Raw genomic sequence first — 24,382 nt, forward strand, 5'->3', positions numbered from 1 at the left:
TTCTGGTTAGCAGTCAAGTGCCTTAGGCACTATGCTACCAGAGCTCCTATATGTGTGTGTGTGTGTGTGTGTGTGTGTGTGTGTGTGTGTATATGATTCTGACACAGGAAACCAGCCATTCTTAATGCATTTGAGTAAATCTTATAAATTCAAATCAGAAAAAGGTAAGAAAGGCAAAATTGCTAAGACTGAGCATCTGACTACTATATTTCATCTGCAATACTATATGTATGTCCCCTCCTTACAAATCAGTTTGATAATTCTATTAAAAAACACTTTTTGGAGAGAACAAATTTGTATTGAATTTCATCATGTATGACTTTACCAATTTATATCTCCAGTCTAAAACTGTCTTCCAATATCCAGAGTAGGTATTCGACTGCCTAATTAACTGCCTTTGAGAAGTGAAGAACAGTTGAAAGAAAAAGGAATCTGAAGTCAACTAGCTATGATATTGTCATTAAGGTGTCAGGCTCTGCTTCTCCTATGAAACAATAATCTGTACTACTGCTGAGGTGATTATATTGGATAATATACACAAAAAACATATGGCTGAGCACTATACCAAGATTAGGCCTGTGATCAATTTCTTGGTGAAATTTTTAGGTGACACAATTATACATATGCAGTTATAGTTTCTGAAAGATATAAAACAGCCACTTAAAAGAATTTAGAAAGCAGAACCCTTGTTATAAACATAATCCCTTGGTTAATTTTTTTGGGGAAATCATTTATTTATATAATAAATAATAACAAATATTTATGACTATACATATCATAAGAAAACAAGAGCAAAAAAAAAAAAAAAACAAGAAAGTTCTTCATAACTCAAATATGAGTGTGGAAACAAAATTCCCTAGGATTAATCACTTCACATTGATCATAACCAGAAATAAACAAGAACAAGCAAATGCAATTAATATTCATGATATGCAAACTGGCCACAAACAAAATAGGTTTTACCACACTTTCATACTAATTGGTTCTTTCTAGTTATTTTTGTGACTTTAAAGTAATTATGAAAAACATATTATGAAAATTTATCTTCTCGGTTCAATCTCTGATAGTTAATTCCACAGAAAAATATCTGAAACAATATTTCATTGCCAAGTACCTTGTAACTAAAGTAAAATAATAATTTTCCAACTAAAAGACTTGAAAGGTCAATTTTACTGCAATTAGAATATCAAGAGGAAATAAACAATATAAAGTAGGATCCAGTGAAACACATATTCATTCATTTCTTCATTAAGTATTAATTGAGGATCTATGCACTAGATTCTAGGAATATACAACAAACAAGACAAGAATGGTCTATGCACTTGTAGTGCATGTTAAAGGCAAAATTAAACATAGATTAAAACAGTAATCGTTTACACCATGATACACTTGATGTGCTTAGTGATTCAGTTGGTTTAGAAGAGGAAAGTAAAAAAAAAAAAAAAAAAAAAAAATTGTAATACTTCTGTTCTAGAAACAAAGCAATTTAAAGAGAATTAAATTATAATCAAGATATGAGCCACAAATATTGAATATTTCATAATTCAGAAAAATTCCTTCTATACATTTCAACTATTTTTCTTTAGCTTTTTGTTCACATTAGCAAAATCCTTCAAATTCCATCAATAAAAAATATTTATAAGTTCAGAGCCTAATAATTCATAGGACAAAAAGAAAAATAAACAAACAAAAAAGCCTCACTGCCAGCATCTAGTTGATTCCAACCCATAGTGATCCTTTAGGACAGAGTAGAACTGTCCCATAGCATTTCCAAGTTTGCAAATACTTAGAGAAGCAGACTCCCTCCCTCATCTTTCTCCTACAGAGTGGCTGGTGGGTTAGAACCTCCAATCTTCTGATCAGCAGCAAACTGCTTTAACGATGATGCCACCAAAGCTCCTTCAAAAAGCTTAGCATAATTATTAAAAAAAAAAATTATTTCAATTTATTGGTATATATATGTTAAAATTCATTTTCACAATTATTGCAGTTGAGCATAATACCTAAATCCTAGAGTATATATAGTTAAAGAACTTAGAATGAAGGCTTGGACAGGAACATATGTTAAGGAGGAGGGAAAAGTACAAAGAACTTCAAAATATTAAGCTCTGCTACATACTGAAGATTTAAAAGACTTTCTAAAAGCTCTCACAACTAAATGTGTCTAGTTCAGAATGTTAAATTAAGAAGAAACTCATTTACCAATTAAGGGACAAAAGAAAACTACAAGCACTGGGGAACAGGGAGGGGGACTTACACACATTCTGGTAATTTATTCTTCCAGTAGCTGAAGCATGGCTTGACGCCTGCCTTTGCGATATTTCACTCATACTGTTTACTTCCTTGACCCTCATCCTGGGTAGAAAGTTCATTAGGATCTCTTACTCCAGAAGAATTTACTTCAGTATAAAATTCATGCCAGCTGCCTCCACCATACCTGCTGTCCTGACTCTGCCTAGGTTTGATTTCTAGAGTTCAGTTTGTCAGTATGTAAATTTCATAACCTGAACGTCCTTTGTGAGCTGGAGTTCAGATGCTTGCAATTTAGATCTTTGCACTGGAGTCTCTGTTTCACAACTCTTGAGATTCTAGCCAGAACCCCTGCCTCTCTCCTCTGAAACCTTGTTCTCCACTTACTCGTCCATAACACACTGACCATTCTAAAAGTCAAACTTGGCATGGGTTACATAACATACTATTCATAGTTTCTTTTATTAAAAAAAAAAAAGGAAAAGTAAACCAAACCAACCAACCAACCAAACAAACAAACAAAAAAAGGACACAGCATGTATACTTGCTTTCAATTTGGAGTGGGAAAAAAAATAACCACCCAGAAAAACCACCATAAAATCAGCTATTGCACATAATTAATGTGCTAAAGGAAGCTATGAAGCTTAGGAGCTTACTTAATAGCACATTACTTAAGCTATTAAGTAAGCACATTAAGTATTGTGAAGATGGCACAGGCCTGGGCAGTGTTTTGTTCTGTTGGACACATGTACATAGGGTCACTACGAGTCAGAATTAACTTGATGGCACCTGACAACAGCAGAACACCATCACATGCCTTTGCAGAATCAGTAAAGCACAGGTCCACATCTTTCTGGTATTGTTTGCTGTCAGCCAAGATCCATCTGACATCAGCAATGACATAGCTCATTCAATATCCTCTTCTGAATCCAGCTTGAAGTTCTGGCAGTTTCTTATCAGTACACTACTGCCACCATTTTTGAATTATCTTCAGCAAAATTTGACATGCATGTGATACTAATGATATGGTTCAATAATTTCTGCATTCTCTTGGATCACTTTTCCATGGAATAGGAAGAAATATGGAACTCTTCCAATCAGTTGGCCAAGTATCTGTTTTCCAAATTCCTCAAAATAAATGAGTGAGCTCCTCCAATTCTACATATGTTTGCTGAAACATATTAGCATTCCTTCAATTTCTGGAGCCTTGTTTTTCACCAATTCTTTCAGTGCAGCTTTGACTTCTTCCTTCAATACCATTGGTTATTAATCATATGCTACCTCATGAAACGGTTGAGCATCGACCAATTCTTTTTGGTACAGTGACTTTCTGTATGCCTTCCATTTTTTTTTTTTTTTGATGCTTTCTGAATTGCTCAGTTTTTCTCTCCCCCAAAGTATTCTTCAGTATCACAACTTGATGCTTGTTTTTTTTTTTTCCCTTCAGTTCTTTCAGCAGGAAAAATGTTTAGCATGTTCTTCCCCTTTGATTTTCCAATTCCAGGTCTCTGCACATTTCATTTCCATACTTAACTCTGTCCTCTCAAGCTGTCCTTTGGAATCTCTGTTCAGCTCTTTTACTTCATCATTTCTTCTGTTCACTTTAGCTACTCTCCGTTCAAAGCAAGTTTCAGAGACTCTTCTGACATCCATTCTGGTGTTTTCTTCCTTTCCTTTTTTTCTAAAGACCTTTTTCTTTCTTCATTTATGATGTTCTTGATGTCATTCCACAACTTTTCTGGTCTTTGGTCACCTTTCAGTGTTTCAAATCTATTCTTCAGATGTTCTCTAAATTCAGGTGGTATATACTCAAGGTCATATTTTGGCTCTTGTGAACTTATTTTCATTTTCTTTCAGCTTCAACTTAAACTTGCATATGAGTAATTGATGTTCTGTTTCCCATTTGGCCTCTGGCCTTGTTTTGACGGATGATACTGAACTTCTCCATTATCTCTTTCCACAGATGTAGTTGTTTTTGTTCCTGTGTGTTCCATCTGGTATTGTCCATGTTTATACTCACTGTTTATGCTGTTTAAAGAAGGTATTTGCAATGAGTAAGTTGTTAGTCATGAAAAATTCTATGATGTGATCTCTGGCATCATTTCTGTCATCAAGCACATATTTTTCAACTACCAAAGCTGCTTCTTTGTTCCCAACTTTCTCATTCCAATCACTAGTAATTATCAATACATCCTGATTGAATGTCTGGTCGATTTCAGACTTGAGAAGTTGGTAAACATCTTCAGTTTCCTGATCTTTGGCTTTCATGGTTGGTGTGTAAATGTGAAGAATAGTAATGTTAACTAGTCTTCCTTGTAGGCCTGTGAATATTACCCTATTACTAACAGAACTGTACTTCAGGATAGATTTTGAAATGTTCTTTTTGGTGATGAATACTATACCATTATTCTTTGTCATTCCCAGCATAGTAGATCATATGATTGTCCAATTCACAATGGCCAGTACCAGTCCATATCAGCTGACTAATGCTTAGGATATAGAATTTTATGTGTTCCATTTCATTGGAAGTTGTCAAAATGAAATGGAACTTGTTATACAATCATTCAATATTTATCAGATCCCTCTGACCTAAATAACAAGTTTGATTTCATATATCAGGTCTGTGATATAAACCCTTGGCATGCGTTACATAAGTTACTATTCATAGTTTCTTTTATTAAAAAAAAAAAAAGAAAAAGTAAACCAAACCAAACAAATAAAAAGGACACAGCATATATACTTGCTTTCAATGTGGAGTGGGAGAAAAAATAACAACCCAGAAAAACCACCACAAAATCAGCTATTGCACATAATTAATGTGCTAAAGGAAGCTATTAAGTAAGAGACTTGGGAAAACCAAGTAATTTTTTTTTTTTTTTTTCCAGCCTAACGGGTCTATTGATTTAATGTACTCCCTGGAGCACTTAATTCCCTAAGAGAAGGATCCTGGGATGTACCTTAAAAGTCACTATTTCATTTACTACATTTTTGTCTTTTGTTCCTTCTGTTGAATCATTAAAAGCCTCTCCCCTTTTGGTGGTTGTGAGGAGGAGGGAGGCTGGTGGAAGTTCACTAAAGGGTCTTTAGATTTAAAACTGTGGTTAAGAAAACAAACTGGTATTCTTAGTTGTATTGAATTCTGACATCATATTAATTAGAAAAGTTCTTAAAAATTGGAATATATGACACAAAAACAGAATAGACAAATCTATTTCAATGGAACACATATATTACCTATGTTAACAGGACAATGAAACAAATAACAAAAACAAACAAAAAAGTTATTCCAGACCATTTTGAATACTCAAGTTCTTATGCAAAAGTAACTCCTAACTGTTGTTGTGTATCTTCAAGCCAATGTCGACTCACGGTGATCCTACAGGACAGGACAGAAATGCCCCACAGACTTTCCTAGGCTGCAATCTTTATAGAAGCACATTGCTACAGAAGTAGCGGGCGAGTTCAAAGTACAGACCTTTTGGCTAGCAACTGAGTGCTTTAACCATTGTACCACCAAGAATCCTTCAATGGTTCCTAATTCAAATAAAATGACTGATCTCCAGGAGAGGTGAGGGGAGGAAAAAGAAGAGAGGACTCATCCAATTACTCCAGTTTGTATTTGTTATTACGCTTCTACACTAAAAACTCTGGTGGTGTCCAAGATAGAATTTAGCCCTCAATACGAACAAGGCATATTTCTTTCATACATTAGTTGTTAATACATAATAATTTCACATTTGCTTTTTAAAACAGTGTTTGTTTGGTTCTTCCATCTCTAATTTATGTGAGAACTGACAGCACCACAACTAAAACCCAACTTTGGAGCTAGTCACCTCCTAGCCTTTGGACAGTAATCATTAAACCTCTATGTACTCAACTATGAAATTGTTGTATACATGGCAGAACTTACCTCATGGATTTGAACATAAAATCCTTAGGACCGTGCTTGGCACACACAAAACAGAATGTGTTTGTTTAATTAATGGGGGACCGATGTAATTTTCTGCACAATGCAGTCTATAGAAAACAATACACACAGAGCTACCCGTCTAAAAGGCTGAGGATTTACAGACTTATAAATTTCTAAAAACTTAACATCTGATTTATGCTTGATTGCAGTATAGTATGTGTTTTAGGACAGTGTATACTTGACAGCACATAACAACAGCAACAACATACAATCTAGATTTGAAGCAATCTCGGCTCTAACGTCTGCTCCTCTACCTTCCATCTACTTTCCAGCAGGTTATCGGGAGGGAGCTACGTAATGCCTCTGGGCCCTAGTTTCTCCATTTGTTAAATAGCTAGTAAGTGTTAGTAAATATCTCCTAAAAACAATCACTGCCATCAAGTCAATTCCAACTCTTAATGACTCCCATTGAGTTTCCAAGGCTGTAAATCTTTACAGAAACACACTGTCTCAACCTTCTTCCTCAGAGTGGCTAGTGGATTCAAACCACCGACCTTTAGGTTAGCAGTCAAATGCCTTAACCATTACACCATCAGAGCTCCTTAATAAACATCTAAAAACACTACACAGATCAAAAGAGATGATGAATAAAATATCATAGAACAGAATACCATCTAGGACAGCATCTGGCACACAAAAAGTGCACAGTGACTCTCAAGTACTGTCATCTCTTATTGTTATGATATGCAGTGACAAGGGAACATGAAACAAATGCGTCTATTTTTTCTATGATGTATATATGTCACTTTTCTCCTTTGGCTGGAAAAGACTGTTTTTTCAGGCCAGAAAACCATGCAAAATAATTCTTATTCTAAGTTCCACCTCTTCTCATGTATTCTAAGTGCTAAAGGGCAAAAATAAGCAGCTTCCATGTGAGACAATCTCTTGAAAATATATCAAAACCAAATGAAATCTGGCAAAACTCATACCCTAATATCTAAAAAGTTCTTCCAAATTCCAAAATATGTCTACTTTCCTTTGTTTGGTATTGATTGTACAGAACACATGTATGTTTTTATTTTTATTTTTATTTATTTTTTTACTTTTATTGTGGTGAAAACATACACACCAAGACATTCACCAACATAACTACATTTGCAGCTCAGGGATATTGATAATATTTTTCATATCACGCCATTATTGCTATCCTTTTCCAAAATATTCCAACGTTATTAGAATAAACTCAGTGCCCCGCAAACAAAAGCTCACTCCATCCTACCTCTGGTAACCACTAATCATCTTTGGTGTGTGTATGTCTGTGTATCTATATCTATATTTATAGATATTACCTATCTAAAAATTATCCCTCCCCTCCCCGGTAATGAATAAAGAAAGTTTCCTTCCATATATAAAACTTCCCTGCAATAATAAATATTGCATTAAACTACTTTTACAGTAGTTGACTAATACAATATTTGTCCTTCTGTAATTAACTTATTTCACTCAGCATAATGTCCTCCAAGTTCATCCATATTATGTAGTGTTTTGTAGATTCTACATTATTTTTTTGGGTTGCATAGTATTCCATTGCATGTATGTACCAGTTTGTTTATCCATTCCTTGGTTGAGGGGCACTTAGGTTGTTTCCATCTCTTTGCTATTATCAACAGTGCTGTAATGAACATGGATATGCATATATCTATTCATGTCCTGGCTCTCACTTCTTTAGGATATACACTTAGTAAGGGGATTGCTGGATAAAATGTTATTTCTATTTTCAGCTTTCTAAGGAATCGTCATACTGATTTCCATAGTGGTTGTATCGTTTGCTGTCTCACCAGCAATGTATCAGAGTCCTCACTAGCATTTGTTATATTTTGTTGAACTATGGTATCAGTACTGGGGTGAGATGGTATCTCATTGTTGCTTTGATTTGCATCTCTCTAATGGCTAATGGTCAAGAATATTTCTTCGTAACACATGTATTCTTTATACTTTCGAGGTAGTAGAATTACTGATATAATTATACACCATATTCAAAATGCACTGCAATAAAATTTAATTTACAACTTAGTAGAAACCAAATAGGCACAATAGCTGCCTGAAAGTAATCTATTTATTGTTGTTAGGTGCCACTGAGTCAATTCCAACTCAGTGATCCTACGTAAAACAGTAACTGCCCAGACCTGCCCCATCCTCACAATCACTGCTATGCTTGAGCCCCTCCCTGCAGCCACTCTGTCAGTCCATGTCGTTGAGGGTCATCCTCTTTTTCACTTACCCTCTAGTTTACCCAGCATGATTTCCTTCTCCTGGAAGTGGTCCATTCTGACAACATGAGCAAAGTATGAGAGCAAAGTCGGGTCATTCTTGCTTCTAAGGAGCATTCCAGCTGCATTTCCTCAGTACAGATTTGTTTGTTCTTCTAGCAGTCCAAGGTATACTCAATATTCTCACCAACACTACAACTCAAAGGCATCAACTCTTCTTTGGTCTTCCTTACGCATTGTCCTTGCATATGACAGTACTGAAAATAGTTTGGCTTGGGTCAGGTACACCTTAGTCTTCAAAATGGTATCTCTGCTCTTTAACACTTGAAAGAGATCTTTTGTAGCAGATAAGCCCAATGCAATAAATCATTGGAGTTCTTGGCTGCTGCTTCCATGGGCACTGAGTGTGGATCCAAATAAAATGAAATCCTTGACAAATTCACTATTTTCTTTATCATGTTGTTGCTTATTGGTCTAGTTGTGAGGGTTTATCTTTTCTTTATGTTAAGGTGTAATCCACACTGAAGGGTGTAGTCTTTGATCTTCATCAGTAAGTGTTTTAACTCATTTTCACTTTCAGCAAGCAAGGTGGTGTCATCTGTGTATCACAGGCTGTAACGAGTTTTCCTCCCATGCTGATGCAGCATTCTTCTTCATATAGTCCAGATTTTCAGATTATGTCCTCAGTATACAGAATGAATACATATGGTGAAAGGATCCAACCCTGATACATCTTTCCTGACTTTAAACCAGGCAGTATCCCTTTGTATAGGCCAAATTAGGACTGCTTCTGATCTGTTTTCCTTTATGCTACTTGTGTCAAAGAAACAATGGTGAATCATTAACTATTAGCTTGTGTGATTAGTATTCATTTCCAAATAGCAACATCTTCTATTTTCCTTACCTTAATGCCTCAGTTATAATCCATGGAAGCATACAAACCAAGACCAAGAAGTATACACAGCTTTCATGGTAAAGATGCAATGCTATTTCCTTTGGAAAGCCTTCTCTACTTATATAGGTCCCTGAGTGGCACAAATCATTAAGCATTAGACTAAAATCCCAAAACCAAACTGCCAAAGGGGCAAGAAGGCTGAATCTTCTGACCTCCTGTAACCTTACAAGAGGAAAACAGAATCACCATCAGTAGCCCAAAGCCTGTTCCTGACATGACATGTTGTCTCCCTCCAGCCCCTTCAAAAACCCTGACACCAACTGCTCCTCCATAAGTACCCACCCACCCTCTGCTAGGTTCAATAATTTGCTGCAATGGCCACACAGAACTCACAGGTTATGGAGTTGATTAGGGAAGCAACAGGCTACAATTCAAGTTCAGGAACATGCCCAGTCTCTCTCAGCCCAGAGTCTCTCAGCCAACAGTTTCTCTCAGTCCTTCTCCCAGCAGTGCATGTCTCTCGGTGTCTCTCTCTTTCTCTCTCTCAGTGGTGTGTGTCTCTCAGTGTCTCTCTCAGCAGTGCATGTCTCTCGTCTCTCTCAGCAATGCATATCTCTAACATCTCTTTCTCAGCAATGTAGGTCTCTCGCATCTCAGCTGGCAGTAAGAGATTTCTTCTGCCTCCCTGAGGGCTCCTTTCGAGGCTGGAAGAGTGACAAACTAACCAATCCCAACATCAGAGTTCCACACATCTGAGAGAGAGTGAACGTCCCAGAAAATTACTTCATGCTGCTCCTAACAGAAATACCCCAGGTGAATAACTTTAACAATCAGGAGCTACTCAATTGCTTACAGCAAATTCCACCATGGAATTTACAAAGACTTATGGCTAGAAAAGCCACACTATGTAATTTACTACACCACACAAACCCACTGCCCTCGAGTCAATTCCACCTCATAATGATCCTGCAGGGAGAGCAGAACTGCTCCACAGAATTTTCAAAGCTGTAAATCTTTAAGGAAGCAGATTACTACATCTTTCTCCTGTAGAATGTCTGATAGGTTCAAACCACTGACCTTCTGGTTAGCAGCCAAGCACTTACTGATGACTGCTTGCCCCAAATTGGTGGCTTGAATCCTCCCAGAGGTGCTTTGGAAGACAATGCTGGAGATCTGTGTTCTGGATACTGAGTGCCATTCTGAGAGGAAATATACCACAAATGGGATGGCTGAACAAACAGGAGTTTATTCTTTCATGCTTTGGAGGCTTTAAGTCCAAGTTCAAAGTGCCAGGCTCTAGGGGCTGGGTGAAAGTTCCTCAACCTTGGGCTTCAGCTCTGCCTCTTGCTCCTGGCCCACTGGAGCTAGAGGCATCTCTTCACTCACGCAGCTACTGGCTGCTGAAGCTAACAAGCCCAAGGTCAACAAATAAAATGGCACAGCCCTGATGTTACTAAACCACATGTCAGGCCATTAATTCAAGTCCATTGAAAGGCCCAAGGTTGGCAGAACATGGCAGGCTGTTGAACAGCAACATGGCTACATGCAGGGTCCAAGTGTGCCATATGCTACAGACTACCCACAAGGCTTGTCCTTATATTCAGGAAGCAGACCACATCCCAAAAACATTACTCAGTTGCTTGTGGTAGATCCCACCATGGAGCTGATTACCAGTCTCATCTCCTGCTGCCCAGCCACTCAACCAGGCCTAGCGAAGGTGACACAAATTTAACCACCACAATCTGCTTCCTAAAATTCACAGCCTTGAAATCCCTATGGATGGAGTCATTCTACTTTGCATATACAGGGCCACCATAAGTGGAAATAGACTTGATGGCCAACTAACAACCTAGATAGAGATGAGTATGCAATCCTCTTAACTTTTTGTCAGCACTTTCTCTGTTATAAAATACTTCATTGATTCATTTAACTTTAACACCAGCACTGGTAGCATAGTGCCTAAGGCACTTGATGGCTAACCAGAAGGCCACTCCTCGGAAGGAAGATGGGGCAATCTACATCCATAGTGATACTGCCTCAGAAACCCAAGGAGTGGTTGCTATGAGTTGGGTCCAACTCAACGGCACATAACAACAACTTTTAGTGAATAGAATGAGTAAGATAAAGCTTTCTGATAGGAAAACAACATATATGTGGTGGTTAAGTTTGTGTGTCAACTTGGCTAGGCCTGGTTGAGTGGCTGGGCAGCTGAATGTAGTTATTCCCCATGGTGAGATTGGTAATTAACTCAATGGTGGAATCTATTGGAGCAGCTGAGTAGTTGCTTTGGGTATGTAGTCTGCTTCCCGTATATAAGAAACAGCTTTGGCAGGCTTGGACCCTGAATGTAGCCATGTAATTGTTCAGCAGCCTACCATGCTCTGCCGACATTGGGACTTACAATGGACTTGAATTAATGGCCTGCCGTGTGGTTTGGTAACATCGGGACTGTGCCACTTTATTTGTTGATCTTGGGCTTGTTAGCCTCAGAAGCTAGTAGCTGCCTGAGTGAAGAGATGTTTTTAGCTTCAGTGGACCAGGGGCAAGAGGCAGAGCTGAAGCCCAAGGTTGAGGGGCTTTCACACAGCCCCTACAGCCTGGTACTTTGAACTTGGACTTAAAGCCTCCAAAGCATGACAGAATAAACTCCTGTTTGCTAAGGCCATCCCAATTGTGATATGTTCCTGTCAGAGTGGCACTAGGTAACCACAGCAGAATATGGTACCAAGAGTGGGGTCCTGCTCTGATACATACCTAAAATGTCGAAACAAGAGTGCATCCTTGACCTGAGACCTTGGCAGGGAGACCCCGGCATATGGCATGAGAGACAGCACGAGCAGAGCCCAGAGACCAGAATTAAACAGCAACAGCCTTACTAGCCCATGGAGGAAAAAGCCAGGTGCCATTGGGTAGGTGGCTTCCTCGTGTCCTGGGTTGCCTTTGGGCATAGAAAAGAACAGCTTGAAAGGGGATAGCAGGTTTGCCAGCCCACGGAGCAAAAAAGCTGAGTGCTTTTAGGGCAGGAAGATTTCCTGCAGAGTAGGTTGCCTTTGGCATTAATCGGCAAAAGCAGAGAAACCAAGGAAACAGGAAGCAGAGCTGCCTCAGCCTCAAGGGTAGAACCACCACAGCCCCCTAGGTTTCAGAGCCAGACCTACCCCAACTTGGTTCTGGAGTGTGGGGCTGCTTGTTCATGTGAGCCAGTGGTATGGAGCCATAGCCACTGCCCAAGAGTGAGGGGACAGGGCTGCCATGCCCACGAGGGAGAGGAACAGGGCCCGCCAGGCCAAGAGGGTGAGGTCACCACTCAGGAACTAGGGGAGCGCAGTCACCCAGTGAAGAGATCTGTACAGGTGCCGAGCTGACAAGGGGTGGGATTGCGGTGATTAAGTTTGTGTGTCAACTTGGCTAGGCCTCGTTGAGTGGCTGGGCAGCAGTAATTAGTAAAGAAGACCATCCCATTTGTGGTATATTCCTGTCAGAGTGGCACTAGGTAACCAGAACAAAATACAAGAGAAATTAAGTAAGTAATGATACTTCCTTGAACAGGAGGCATTCAACATTGGAAGAGCTGTCAATTATCACCTAGTTGAACTACTCTCCAGTGCTTAAAAGTTCTCCAAAAACATCCTAGAGTAATCACTTAATGCCTGATGTGTGTGTGGTTTTATATTTAAATAGGCTTCATACATTAGATTTTCTGTTCCTTGTAGGTAAAAACTATGCTTTATGGTTACTTATATTTTCTGAAGTAGATTCTTCCATGAAACAGGGAGCTAATAAACACTCACCAACTGATATTCTCCTTACAGCACTATTAGAAGAAATCAGGACACTCATCCTCATAGTAAGTATCAAGGACTATCATCAATATCCAAGAAAAATATTTCCACTTAAAGTAGGCTAGTTCCAATCTTCAATCTCCTACACATCTTCAGATTAAAAAAAAAAAAAACCGATAGGTATTGGAATGTAAATTATTTCACCTAAACCATGATTTATCGACTCATAATCATTCTTGCTGAAATTTTTCTCTTCTTCATAAGTCAGTTTACAGTGAATGCCTCTGCTTTCCAGGTCTGAATTTGCCAGAAGCAGTTGCATTTTGAACTACTCTATTCTAATGCAAATTTAATTCCAAAGCATCTGTCATCTATACCAATCTAAATTTAGAACCCATAGGGATTTGCATTACATTTTATATCTTGAAAGTATTCCCTTCCCCACTGAGATCATTAAGACTCAAACTCATGTATCACATACTATGGGGGTAATTTTAAAGAAGTTCAGTGCTGAACATATCATTCAGTGACATAATTTATTTTGGAGCCTTACAGAAGCTATAAGTTTATGGTTTACTTTCAGGAGAAATGCTGAAACTTAAGTCAATATAAAAGATATAGTAAGATTACCTATGACAAAGTCTAGATGGCAACTTAAAGGAAGTTCTATTCTTTCTGTCTCAATATCTCAGCCAAAGTCCTTGGAGTAGAAAAGAAATTGGAGGGCCATATCTGTCTTCTCAAGTTAGCTAACTTCTCATTAGAATAATGGCAGTGGTGCGAAATGTTTCTAATAATTAAAATGCTGCTTTTGAAGACACATAATTGATTTTTAATTAGAGGCAAATGAAAATCCATTTATCCTCATATATTTCTATAAAACAATTTAAATGAAGGAGCAGAAATTAAGTATGAATGCTTCTAAAATCTTTTCCTACTTGTGATATCTGTTTTAAACTGTTCACATAAAGTGAAAAACATGAGGACAAGAAAAGCCCTAAACTATTGCAACAGACTTATTATTTAATGAAATTTTGATTTTGCAAGACAATGGTGAAAATACACCACCAAAGAAAAACACTGTATGCTTAAAGTTTGTTCCATAAACCAGAAAAAACTATCAATTAATGAAAACAATCATGTATCTGTGTATGTATGTGTATATGTGTGTGTGTAGTGTGTGTGGTGTGGTGTGTGTGTGTGTATCATTACCCATCTGTCAGTCTGTCATACTGTGGTGGCTTGGATGTTGCTATGATGCTGGAAGCTATGACACTGGTATTTCAAATGTCAACAGGATCACTCATGATAGATAGGTTTCAGCAGAGCTTACAGACTAACACAGACAAGGAAGAAAGGCCAGGCAATCTGGCCAAAACAACACTTTTATGGAGTTGATACCAATTCATCGCGACCCTATAGCACAGAGTAGAACTGCCCCACAGGGGTTTCCAAGGTTATAAATCTTTATGAAAGCAGACTGTCTCATCTTTATTCCATAGAGCAGCTGTTGAATTTGAACCACCAATCTTCTAGATAGTAGCAAAATGTCTTAATCACTGTATCACCACAATTGGCCAGTGAAAATGTCATAGAGCCCAATAGAACACTATCTGACTTTCTTGCCTTGGACACATCATTCCAAAAAATAAATAAATAAACTCACTGCCTTGGAGTCGGATCCTGCTCATAGTGAGCTCTCCTTGGGTTTCCAAGGTGGTATCACTATGGAAGTAGATTGCCCAACCTTCCTTCTGAGAAGTGGCTGCTGGGTTTGAACCACCAGCCTTCTGGTTAGTAGTCAAATGCCTTAAGCACTACAGTATCAGAGCTCCTGGACACCTCATTAGGAGGGAAAAATTGCTAAAAGAAGACATCACGTTTGGTGAAGCAGAGAGCCAAAGAGGGTGTGAGAAACCCTTGGTGAAGTGGATTTGCACAATAGTCATACGGACTAAACATGCTGGTGATTGTGAAGATGACCCAAGGCTGGGCAGTGTTTTGTCCATTTGTACATAATATAGCCATGAGTCAGAGTTGACTTGACAGCAGCTACCAATAACAACACATATAACTATAAATATACATACACATATATTTTCATATACACGTATGTATGTGTGTATAGGTTGGGAAGTAGGTAGGTAAGCAGGCAGATAGATGGATGGAGGGAGAGAGGGAGATAGGCAGGAGTATCTGTGATATCTAGATACCAAGTACAGAGAGCAGCGTCACAGGTTGTGGTGGAGGTACTTTAGGATTTAAAGAAAATGGTACCATGTTAGCTACTTGTTAGTGACAGGAAAAGTAGTTGCAAACAATTACTCTCATTTTTAAGCTCCGCTGTTTTCCAGCTTGCCTGCCAGTTGAGAATAAGAAAATCTTAAGAAAGGAAAAGAAATTTTTAACATTGTTCTCTTTCTGCTATGAAGAGCAATAAGTGTTTCTGAAATGATTCCAGTTTCTGTGCTAACAAATTGTCAGAGAAATCACATTTGATTTACTTTCATTATTCTCCTTTTAGATCCCAATTCTACAGTGTAGTGGATATAATGAATGGAGCAATAATTCTGAGTTGGTGGTCACTGTGATTGATTTAGGAGACATTTGCCAAGACAGAGACAAAGTAGTCTGAATATCTAACCAACCTATAATCTATCACAAAGTGCACCCCATAAGAGGTATTTATAAGCTCCAAGTTGCTGCTAGATACAACTATAGGAAAAATAAATTGATTAAAACAAAACAAACAAATGAAAACTGGCTAAGCTTCTTGAAAATGACAATCCTAAATTTAAGTACATGTAGACCAACCATAATGAAAAGATATTTTGCTTTGACAATCAGGTATAAATCAAGCTCTAACTAAAAACATTTATAAAAATTTTATGGGCTGAAAACGTGTTTTAAAACATTTAAAACAATTACTGCTATACTTGAGCAGAAATGCATAACTACTAACATGAAATGGTCTACCAAAACAAAACAAAACCAAACTCATGTTGTCAAGTCGATTCGACTCACAGTGACCCCTCCTTGGGTTTCTGAGGCAGTAACTCTACAGAAGTAGATTGCCCAATTTTCCTTCCAAGAAGTGGCTGGTGGGTTTGAACTGCCAGGCTTCTGTTAGTAGTCAAATGCCTTAGGCATTATGTCACCAGAGCTCCCATGAAATGGTCTAGTGAATCCATCTGCTTATGGTATTACTCTAAGACCTTACTCTGTGCAATGAAACCTAACTTCCTGAAGAACTATGGCTACACTAACAAGTTGCATACTGGTTTGTCAAAATGAGGCAGGGATAGTTCAGAGGCAGGGATATGTTTCGCAGCTTCTGACCTGTTTAAGGTGTGCAGGAGGTAAAGTTTGCTGAAATTGTTCCTCTAGTAAGTATTTCATCGGAATCCCTGAAAATAATAAGCCTGCCAGCATTCTTTCCACAATTTGGGCTCTCAAGTTCTCATGCAAGATGATTTGTCTAGGTCTTAAAGAGATGTTATGCTTTCACAAGAGAAAGACTCTCTCTTATCCCCAGAAAGAAGATACTTACGGATATGCGAGACATCATTATAATATCCAACCTTTCTAACCCATTGTAGGCAGAGTCAATGTACTATTTGGCATGATACTATTTTCTCTTGCTCTTAAACAATATAAAGATTTTATCCAGAAGTGATTAATCTAAGCCAGCTCACTGTGTACACTGCTGATTATGTTCTTCCTAAGATCAATAGCATTTAATGATTTAATAGTGCTCTGGTGGTGTAGTGCCTTCTGTTAAACAGAAGGCTGGAGGTTCAAACCCATCAGCCACTCCTCGGAAGGAAGGTTGGGCAATCGATTTCCGTGGACATACTGCCTCAGAACTGAAGGACGGGTCGCTATGAGTCAAACCCGACTCCATGGCAGTGAGTTTTGGTTTTGTTTTGGGTTCCTGCCTTCCCTACCCCCTTGGACAAAATATTTTTATCACTGGTTTTTATGATCTGATCCTTATCTGTTTTTAGTTAGATAACCAGGCTACTAACATTCAAACAACATCTAAGACAGTATGCCTTGACTGCAGATTTCAAACATTTTACAATGTGGACAATCAGAAACATTTGAGAGCATTATTAAGGGGAAAGAAAAAAAAAAAATCTCACCACAAAGATCAAATTTTACCTGAGAAGATGACTTATTTCGTAAAAATAAAAGAAGTCATGAGAATCTATCATGTGTATTTCAAAATGTTGACAGGACTTGGTTCATATGCTCCATACTTCTTTTCACTCCAATATTAAAGTGAAAGAATAGGATTGAGAACTAGAACTGATTTCATAGATGATTTAAATCAGGGGTTTCAGCCCAGGCACTATAGCATTTTGCACCAGATAATTCTTTGTTATGAAGAGCTGTCCTGTGCATTTTAGCAGCATCCCTAGTTTCTACCTGCTAGACAACAGGCTCTTCCACTACTCAGCTGTGACAGTCAGAAAGCCTCCAGATATTACCAGATGTTCTCTGGGGAACAGAATTACCCCTTGTTGAGAGTGCTGTTTTATGCCATGGATACATTTCATGTTACCCCTTAGTAACATGGGATTCTTAAGAAGGTTTGAGGAAGATGTTATTCCTCCTCAAATGCAGGGGTAATAAATTTAATAATGGTGTCTGCAAGGCTAAATTTTTTCAGCATGAAGAACAACATCTGTTCCATTTACTTAGATGCTAGTCAGAACGAAATGATATGGTTGTTATATCATTTGCACTTGATAAACAATATTTTCATATAGGTAAAAAATATAAATATCATGAAATTAGAGATTTCTCAGATTAGTTTTGATCTAATTAAGAGCTTATTAACTATGGCTATTCTCACTGCTAACCAGAAGGCTGGCAGTTCAAACCCACCAGCCACTCCTCGGAAGGAAGGTTGGGCATTCCTACTTCCGTAGTGATACTGCCATGGAAACCCAAGGAGGGGTCGCTATGAGTCGGGGCCGACTCGATGGCAAATAACAACAACAACATTCTCACCCACTAACAATGAGTCATTTCCAACTTATAGCGACCCTATAGGACAGAGGAGAACTGCCCCACAGAGTTTCCAAGACTGTAAATCTCTATAGAAGCAGACTGCTTCATCTTTCTCCCATGGAGCAGCTGGTTGGTTTGAACCACTGACCTTTTGGTTAGCAGTTGAATTATTAAATTACTGTGCCACCAGAGTTCTTAGATGGCTATTAGGTCACTATTAATCTTCTTAAATACATTTATAGCATTTAAGAGCTCTACCATGCTCTTGCCCTTTTTAAAATTAGATATAAGACCAATCTGTTTTCAAATTCACCACTTAGTAACTGTGTGATCTAGGGCAAGCTACTTAACGTCTTCAAGTTTTTCTTTAGTCTTATGTAAAATTCAAATGAGAATTTAATCCCCAGGAAAATTAAGAGAGTCTAAATGAGCTTTGGTGTGTATAGGGCTCAGCTAATAATACATGACCAATAGAGAAATTATTATTAATTATAAAAATTGTGGTAAATTTCATTTTACAGAAGTTGAATCCTTAATTTTGGGGATTGGTATTCACAGTGCTGGCAGGGCAGAAATCTTTTTCTACTCTGTCAATTAACGACCATACAAGGGATATATGGAAGACTTTGAAAACAAAAATTTTCTGATATCTTATTCAGGTTCAGAGACTGTTTTACGGTATTCATTTGTGCTAGCTAATTTCTAATTTTACCTTACATATACATGAATCTTCTTCCAGCTGAATGACAAGTAACTTCACTGGAAGTATTTTATTTTGTGTTTTGCTTTCCCAATTATCACCACAGAAAGAGTGAGAATTATAGTAAGTACTGAATCTTACAGTTTGTATAGCTTATATTCTTCAATGCCTACGGAACTTTGAAATATAAAAATAATCCAGTAAGACAGTTAATCATCAATCTGAAAATTAGGAAAACACATAAGCACTGCAAACAATTCTTAAAAACACAAACCATTTTGTCTAAAACCATCAAATTAGCCAACTGTTCTCACCGGGCTACATACCAGGAACATTCTGGCATTTGGTAGTCTTTTTGCACACCACCACCAGAGCTCCTAAAACAGTAAGGATTTTCTAATTTCTACTTTGTTAGTAGATTATGCTTTTGGTTACTCACTTTTTTCTTTTACATTTGCAAATACCACTTGGGCAGTAATAATTGTCTTTAGCCACCTGAATTTTCAACCATCATTGCAATGTGGAAAACGGCACCTACCCCTATAGTGTTTGATTGTGTCAACGGTTAAGAATTTCTTCACCACAAGATAAGCTGAGCCAGGTTCAGCTAATGAACTCCACTGAAGCACCTGCTCCAACACATTTTCTGTGTAGTGAAGAGGGCGCTCTGCAAAAAATAAAACCCAAAACAAATTGAAAAGAAAAAATTTAAGGTATCAATTTTTATTTTAAGAAATCCTTTAGAGAAGTTCTGCTTTACAATACATATAACTATAGCTTGTGCAACACAATAATAGAGACCCTAGCACCCAGAATGAAATAAAGCATAAAATGAAATTTATTGCACAAATGAACCTGTGTAGGTACACTTGCTTGTTACTCAACAATTAAAAAAAGAAAATCAGATATGCTTTCCATGAGATCAATTCTTGGAATTAATTCTACCCTACATTCTTTACAAGTACTAGAAAAATTAATCTTGCTCTGTACTAGGTTATGCATAAATTAACCCTTTGCTTACTTATCCCAAGAAACTTAGTGTCTCATATTTTCTAACCAATACTAGTGAACAACTTATAGCTGATAATTGCCTAGTCAATTCATATGAAATTATAAAACATAACTTCCACATGAAATATATAAAGTAATTCCAAACTAGTACTGAGTCTATCCATGTTTAACTATTCATAGAAATATCAATCTGAAACATCACGTGGCAATATAATATTACACATTAACTGTTGATATAATAGGCTGACAAGCAAGAGATTAAAGGTCAGCTTAAAGAGATTTCCTTTTTTCTATCCTTGATGAATAGTCAGCCATATACATTTTGTTTCAGGTATCTGTATATTCAGATGCATCACAAGTTCTTAGCATAGAATTAAAAAAAATAGGTTTACAATTACAATCAAAGCTTCACAGGAATATCTGTACTGATCAAAAGATGCCAGTCAGTTAATAAAATGTAACAACAGAAGTGTATGCTGGGAAAAAGAAATCCAAACTTTTGCACTGAAAATAGCATAAGTGGAATAGTGGAATAAGCAAGAAAAGCAGCTCTGACACAAAGGTGTGGTGCGGCTTTCCTTCATAGCCATCTATATGTCAACTCAGCTCTCTCACACCCTCTTTTAGCACTCAAGCTTTTCCTTTTTTAGGTAATAATAGTCATGCTAAAGGCAAACAAAAAAGAACATGCCTATAGCATCATACTCATATATAACCCCATGGCATTTTAATTGGTATTGAAATTACAAGTAAAAAAGACCAAATACATCACACTCTCCTTAATATTGCTCTCTCCTATTATGACCCTATCATTCTAGAAGTCATCAGTAACCTCCAGGTCCATAAAAAGAGTAAGTTTTTTGCGTCAGTATAAATAACCAGATCATTGCTCCCTAGTCAGTAAACTGGAAGCCAGTTCTGCATCCTGTGCTTATTGAAACTAGCCACTCATTATGACAATGCTAATTTAAATAAATAAATAAAAGGAGCCAGTAAGCCATAATCTCTTAAAGGTAAATCTGTTTTGCTTAGTATTATATCACTTAGATCATAATGTTGTGCACATAATAGAAGCTTAATAAAATTTCGAGGGATAAAATACCTTATGAATCTCTTTGGTAGTTCATAAATGGACAGAAAGTATTTGCAGACAAGTTAGCATGCAAAATATAATTCTTTGTAAAACAAAGCACAAGCTTTTTGCAATATATCAATCTTGATTTTAATTTTCTAATAATTGTGCAAAAATCATCATTTCCCAGTTATATTTGATTGTTTATTAACTCATAAAATTACTTTCAATTAATAGAGATTAAGATCAGAATTAAATATATTTCAACATAAAAATAATTACAGAATGAGCACTATCTTTATGTCTGGTATTATATAATTCTTGGTTCTACTACTTGAGAGCTTTGTGATATTACTGTCTCCATTAGCAGTGGCTCATTTATGAATAACAATTAGGCACCAGGCATTATATACGCTGGATGTTGGACATCACTTATCACTTTCAATCCTCACAGCATCAGCTTTCCATAGAAATTATTATTCATATTTCACATGAATAAATAAACCAAAAGTTCAGAGATGTGAGCACTTGCCAAAAGACACATAGTTTGGTAAAATCAAGTCAAGTCATCTAACCTCAAAGCCGAAACTCTTAACTCTATATTACTAACTAGCTTTATTTTAGGCAGGCATGCTCTTCTATCTAAGACATTTTCTCACGTGTAATTTAGGATTAAAAAGTATCAATTTTACAAGGCATTTTCTGAGGAATGAACAAGATAACACAAACAGAAGCAAAAAATAGTGTCAGTTCCCCTTTTCCCTTCTCTTCCCTATCCTTAGTGGGACAATGGCAAGGAAATAATGGCAACATAGTTTCAGAATCCTATATATAAGTAGACGCTGCTGTTGCAGTTGCCTTGAACATGAGAATGGTATTTTTAATCGGAATGCAGTCACTGGATTGAAATAAAAGCTTACTTACATTAATTACAAGCGTCAATTGGTAATGAAACTTACAAATGTCAGAAAAAGTATGTTAAATAGGGCCAGTATTATAAGTACCTACTATAGTTGTAGCTCTAAAGTGTTCTTAGGTATAATGAAAAATACCACAGCAAATAAGAGACTTATCAACAGGTATATAATTCATTTTCTTTGCAAAACGTATGTGGAATATACTTTTCACATCAGTATCATAGTATGAAACACTAGATACAGAGCACAGCTGAAAAGTGAGATGAAAATATAAGGAATATTTATTAATTGCCAAAGGCTAGAAGTATGAAATGGCACCAAAATCTACTGCATACTTAAGAAAGCAACAAGAGGTAGGAAAAATCGATGGCATCATCAAACAGTTTTGCAATATAAATTCCTACAAATAAGCAAGTTTTATTGATAGATGGTTTACAACCATCTGTCATGAAAGATTAAGTACCTAGAGTACTTAAGTACAATGGGAATAGTAGAAATAAATATAATTCATCTCCCTATTATCTATGGCTAAAAATTCAGGGTCATGATTTAAAAAGAACAGATTAGTGTGGTGGTTCTTTATTTAACTGGGTAAAAGTTATCAATCGCTGAAAATCTCATTCACAGAATAAACGTAGCCCCCCTCTATAAATAGAGAGCTATCTCTTTTCCACCTGAAATAACAGCTGTCATGCTTAAATTTCTGGCAGTAGTGATAGCGGATTTCTAGATACAATCATGACTTCCCCAACAATTCAAATCTTCGTGTCAAACCAAGAGTTGTGTAAGTCTGTCTCTGTCCTGTCCACATAATCAGTGGGCAGTAACACTGTCTCAATCAAGAGTAGAAAGAACCTTGATTAAACTTACACAGTACTTCTTATCATAGTGGCTATGAAGAAGAAAGAAGAAATGTCTTGCTGTGATATTGCTATCAGTAGACAAAAGCCTTAACTTACAATTCTCATATTATTTTTATGCTTTAATCCTAATACTTTTTCTCTTCAAAAACAAAACTGAATAATAGGACAGTGGTCACAACTCAGTTCTAAGAACTGGGTACACAAGAAAGACAAAACCACAAAGAAAACTGAAGCTTACAGTTCCAAGAACACAGCTGAACATCCACTATCTTGACTGTTGCTACCAAGACAGCCATGGTCTGCTCTCCCACAACAGAACTGCTGATAAACTTCCTGCCCCCCTACTTAAATCTCCCAAATTCCCCACCTCGGGGCTGATGCACTGTTGAGCTCAGCCTAGGCTGACACCATTTTGCTCTCAGCCTGTCTGTGTGCAGATGCTTTAATAAACTTTCTTTCAAAACTCTACTGGACTGATTTCTTTCTCCCAACACCGAACCTTACAGCTATATAGACAGTTACTGCTTCATAAACCTCCCAGTGAAGCCCACTTAAATTAGACCCCACAAGCAGTTAACTCCCTCACCTCCCACCCCGGAAGAAACTAAAGGGTGTGGGTGATACATGAACAGAAGATGAGTTCAGTTTAAGCATTAAAATTATAGCACATTTTAGAAGAGTAGCTCCCTATAGAGGTGATATCATCTCCCAGGGTGGGTTTCAGGTCGTCCTTATCATTGGTGGCAATGGGTCAAAGATGCTTGCCATCCTTCCAGGAATCAAGAAACAATTGTTCTTAATCTAGTATGTTGTTGTTGTTACTATTGCTGTGGAGTCAGACCTGACTCACAGCGACCCCTCCTTGGGTTTCTGAGGCAGTATCACTACAAAAGTAGACTTTCCAACCTTCCTTCCTACAAGTAGCTGTTGAGTTTGAACCGCTAACCCCTTCTGGTTAGTAGAAGTCCTTAGGCACTATGCTACAAATATTTCACCAGATCAAAACTTAGAGGAAAAACCTACTTATAAATTACCTGAGCCTAGAATCCCCTTCACTGATATGTTCTCAAAGTATTTTCCATAGTTTTAATATGTATCTGTTTTCTCTAGGATTTTGATAACCATATAAACCAATAACATTGGTGCTTTGCCTTAATCAGAACTTCACTGAGAGTCGGTCACTATTTCAAGAAAGTATTTCAACAATGATGGGAATGTTGTTAATGCTTTTTGAGTTATAAATATCACACAATCATATCATTCTGCATTTATAGCTGTCACATCCATAATGACTGCATCTACAGGTTTAAGAACCTGTTTTCATTCTCTTCGACTATTTAGGCATGCTTGAGCATTTATATGTTGCAGTACATATTTTCCTATGATATATTTCTGTATTAGGGTATTTTATTCATTTGTATAAAAAATAAATAGATTATGTCAGAAAAGTAAAGGGAATGTTAGAAAATATTTATTATGCAAAGGGCATATTACATATGACAGGGTGAAGAACTACTTCTTTAAAAATTACAGTTACCTAAAATAAAGTTTTTAGTTTAAGCATAGGTACTGAAACAAGGCGGGCTTGTGCTTACTCACTGATCTGCACTGAACACTTTCCCTTGTTACCCTCCCGAGAGGGACCAGGTCTCCGGGAGCTAGGTAAGCACGGGCAGGCTTGTGCTTAGTCCCC

The 24,382-nt window shown here is 37.3% G+C and overlaps 1 protein-coding gene across 1 annotated transcript in view; it reads right to left on the bottom strand.

Moving 5' to 3' along the window:
* ARAP2 (ArfGAP with RhoGAP domain, ankyrin repeat and PH domain 2) overlaps window positions 1–24,382 on the bottom strand; it is a 333,696-nt gene that overhangs the window by 26,373 nt on the left and 282,941 nt on the right. Inside the window, 1 exon segment of the mRNA XM_007955550.2 lies at window positions 19,365–19,493. Coding sequence (XP_007953741.2) covers window positions 19,365–19,493 — 129 coding nt within the window.

This window comes from Orycteropus afer, unplaced genomic scaffold (genome assembly GCF_000298275.1).
Source record: "Orycteropus afer afer isolate SDZICR_OR568_19922 unplaced genomic scaffold, OryAfe1.0 scaffold00509, whole genome shotgun sequence".
Taxonomy (NCBI): Eukaryota; Metazoa; Chordata; class Mammalia; order Tubulidentata; family Orycteropodidae; genus Orycteropus; species Orycteropus afer.